The 3,045-nt window shown below is 37.5% G+C and overlaps 1 protein-coding gene across 1 annotated transcript in view; it reads left to right on the forward strand.

Moving 5' to 3' along the window:
* The first annotated feature begins 2,216 nt into the window (after window positions 1-2,216).
* Window positions 2,217-3,045, forward strand: part of LOC103132759 (ICOS ligand-like) — a 10,752-nt gene continuing 9,923 nt past the window's right edge. Inside the window, exons 1-2 of the mRNA XM_007544553.2 lie at window positions 2,217-2,263; window positions 2,381-2,501. Of these exons, the coding sequence (XP_007544615.1) occupies window positions 2,390-2,501 (112 nt within the window). The 5' untranslated portion in view covers window positions 2,217-2,263; window positions 2,381-2,389. The remainder of the gene's footprint in view (window positions 2,264-2,380; window positions 2,502-3,045) is intronic.

A 3,045-nucleotide genomic window follows, 5' to 3' on the forward strand; every position in this document is an offset into this window, starting at 1 on the left:
CGTTTAAAGTCACTTCAGAGAACTGAGATATAAACCTGGTTCTGTTCCTCCAGAACCTCAGACGGTTCTATGAACCAGTTTTCTGTTTCTGGTTCCTCTTCCTCTGTCTGTTTATTTTAATTTCATAAAATAATTTTATGATCTAAACCTCCTGAACCAGAACTAAAATCCACAGAGAATAAATAATCTGCCTCTAATCCAGCTGTGACTCTCTGTGACCTCAGGGTCATCCAGACACTGCAGCTCCAGGACCAACAGCGCCCCCTGGTGGCAGCAGCTCAGGTTTCATCCAGAGGCTGCTGCTTCATCATCATCATCATCATCATCATCATCATTGAAGAGTGAGAACCTAAACTAATGTCCTGTATTGATGAAATGTTAATAGAAAAAAGTTAAATATTAAAGTATAAGGAGTTAATAAACAGCTACGAACCCAGACTGAATAAAATCATCTTTAGTTTAGTTATTGATCTGAATCCAGTCTGACATGTTTATAGTTTCAATCAGTCTGATTGGTTAATCCTGTAGCAGCAGCTGCTCTGCCCCCTGCTGGTCATCTGGCTGAACTTCATCTGGACTCAGAAACAGTTTGATTCTCTGAGCTCCTCATTTATTCATCAACATTATTTTAATTATAAATTAGTTAATAAATTACCTGCCTTTTAGCTTCTCTGTGCACAGAAAGAGTTTCAGCTGTTTCCATGGTAACGACCTCACCAACCCAGGCCAGGCAGGAGATTGATGATTTTATTGATGATGTCATCACTGAGCATGACCTTTGAACTGACTTTGTCTCAATGGATAAATTATAAATGAAGCTTTTTAAAGAGTTTGTCTTTATGCTTCTGGATTTCTGTTAGTTTTCTTGGATGTGACTTTGATGTTAAACTGCCTGTTAAACTTTCCTTCTTTCAGCAGCAAGTTTTATTATATTATAGATGATTCTATACACATAACTACAGCCCACACAACACTGCCTGAGGAACTGCTGTCACATAAAAATTAATAATAAATCAATCTTTGCACATAACTGTCTAGAACAAGGTGTTTGGTCTGTAATGCATTTATTAAATAATGGAGGTTTTATGTCTTTTGAAGATGTCGGTGTTAAATATAACCTGAAAATAAATAAAAGTGAATTTCTAAAAATGATTAGAGCTATTGCCCCAAATATTTTACGTACAGCTAAATGTTTTTCTGAGATCCCAGATTACAGAACCCTGATCTACCTGGACTTAATGGGCCCAGTGTCACAGGTAATAAACTAAACTCAAAAATTAGGGAATATTTTATTAGTACTATTTTTCCTTTTGTATCAAATCCAAATTTTATATCACATTTCTTCTCAAAGGTTCAAAGGGAAAAAAATTAGAACAAATTATTTAAATCTTCCCGTTAAAAGCTAAGGATCCACTTCAAAACCTTTTCATGTGTTTTTCCTTAGACTTGATTTGCTATTGATGATGAAACTTGTTTACTTTGTGACGTGATATTGAATCGACTGAACATCTTTTCCATGAATGTGTGTAAAGCTTTCTGGGATGATGTGCACCACTGGCTTCCCCTAAAACTCCAAACTGAATTTTGTAATAAAAACTTTATTTTTGGAACTATGAGAAAAGAAAATAAATTTGAAAGGCTACTAAATGTAATAATTATTATGGGCAAGTTTTTCATTCACAAATGTCGTTTTACCAGAAAGTCTACACTTTCTTCTTTTCAGGAAGTCTTCATTTTTGGTGTCCTGCTATCATCCAGTTCCCATCCTCTCATATCAGGAATGAAAAATTAAATACACACACCATGTTGGAAACCTGTGTTTGGTGACTGACTTTTATTTGTCAGGCTTAAGTGACAAAAGTAGGAAAAAGACCGATTGTCTTGGCGTTTAAAATAACAACACAAAACAGCGTAAGAAGACCTCCAGACAAGATCTCGTTTGTTTATTTGTTTTATAATTATATTATTGCTTATTTTTAAGCAACAGCTGCCGATTAAACTGAAAGTTACAACCTTGACATGATTATATGAGTTGTTTTTACCGAGGAATCGATCAGAAGCGCCGTGAAAATGGTCAGATCCGCCTCTCTGGCTGCAATGCGCGCTCCCGACGCAGGGGGGCAGATTTTCACCCCCTGCTTCCCCCCTCCATCCTGTCTGGGAAGTCGGGATTTCCCAGTTTTCCATTACCCCTGTAACGCATCATAAGTTCCGCCTTCACTTCCACCCTTTTCGGCTCTTCAGGGCTCAACCTCAGTCCGCGGTGAGTTTTCACTTTCTGTGTTTATTTATTCTGGTTCCACCGCTTTTCTAACTGCCTGTCGTGTTTTAAGTTAAACTTCAGTGTTTTGATGTTTCGACAAAAATATTTTCCACTTAGAAAATTCACATGAATCCGAGCTTCTACCGGACAGACCGAACCAACCAGGAAATGGATTCTTCTCTGACTGCGTCTCTGCTGCTGCTGTCTGTGGTCTTCATGCAGTTTGTCTCTGCAGCAGGTGAGATTCAGCTGGAAACATGGTTAAACTTTACTTAACAACAGTGTTACTTATTTCCCTGACATGACTGTGTAGGACCAAAACTGACATAATCAAAATGTATATTTTTGTTTTTCCCTTTTCTTTAAACACGTGTTTGCGTCAATAAACACAAGTTCTGTCTGAGCCTCCACATGAAAATGAGTCATGTCAGGAGTTCTACCATTATTTTCTAATAAAGTTGAGCTGGAGCTTAGCCTGAGTACAGTGTGAAGTTCAACCAATCAGCCTGATGACACTGCCCCTCGTTTGCGTTCATCTTTTCTTGATGATCCTGCAATGCACAAGGAAAAGTAAAGGAGACACGGAGTGACAAGAGCAAAAGGAAAAGATCAAATGTACACATTTCTCAATTAAAACACATATTTAAGGAAAAACAAAAACATATAAATTTCTGCCTTTTCGTCTAATTATGTCAGTTTTGGTCCTACACAGTCATGTCAGGGAAATAAGTAACACTGTTGATAAGTAAAGTTTAACTTAACAGCTGAATCTCACCTGCAGC

The sequence above is a fragment of the Poecilia formosa genome, unplaced genomic scaffold (assembly GCF_000485575.1).
Source record: "Poecilia formosa unplaced genomic scaffold, Poecilia_formosa-5.1.2 Scaffold1291, whole genome shotgun sequence".
In the NCBI taxonomy this organism is placed as follows: Eukaryota; Metazoa; Chordata; class Actinopteri; order Cyprinodontiformes; family Poeciliidae; genus Poecilia; species Poecilia formosa.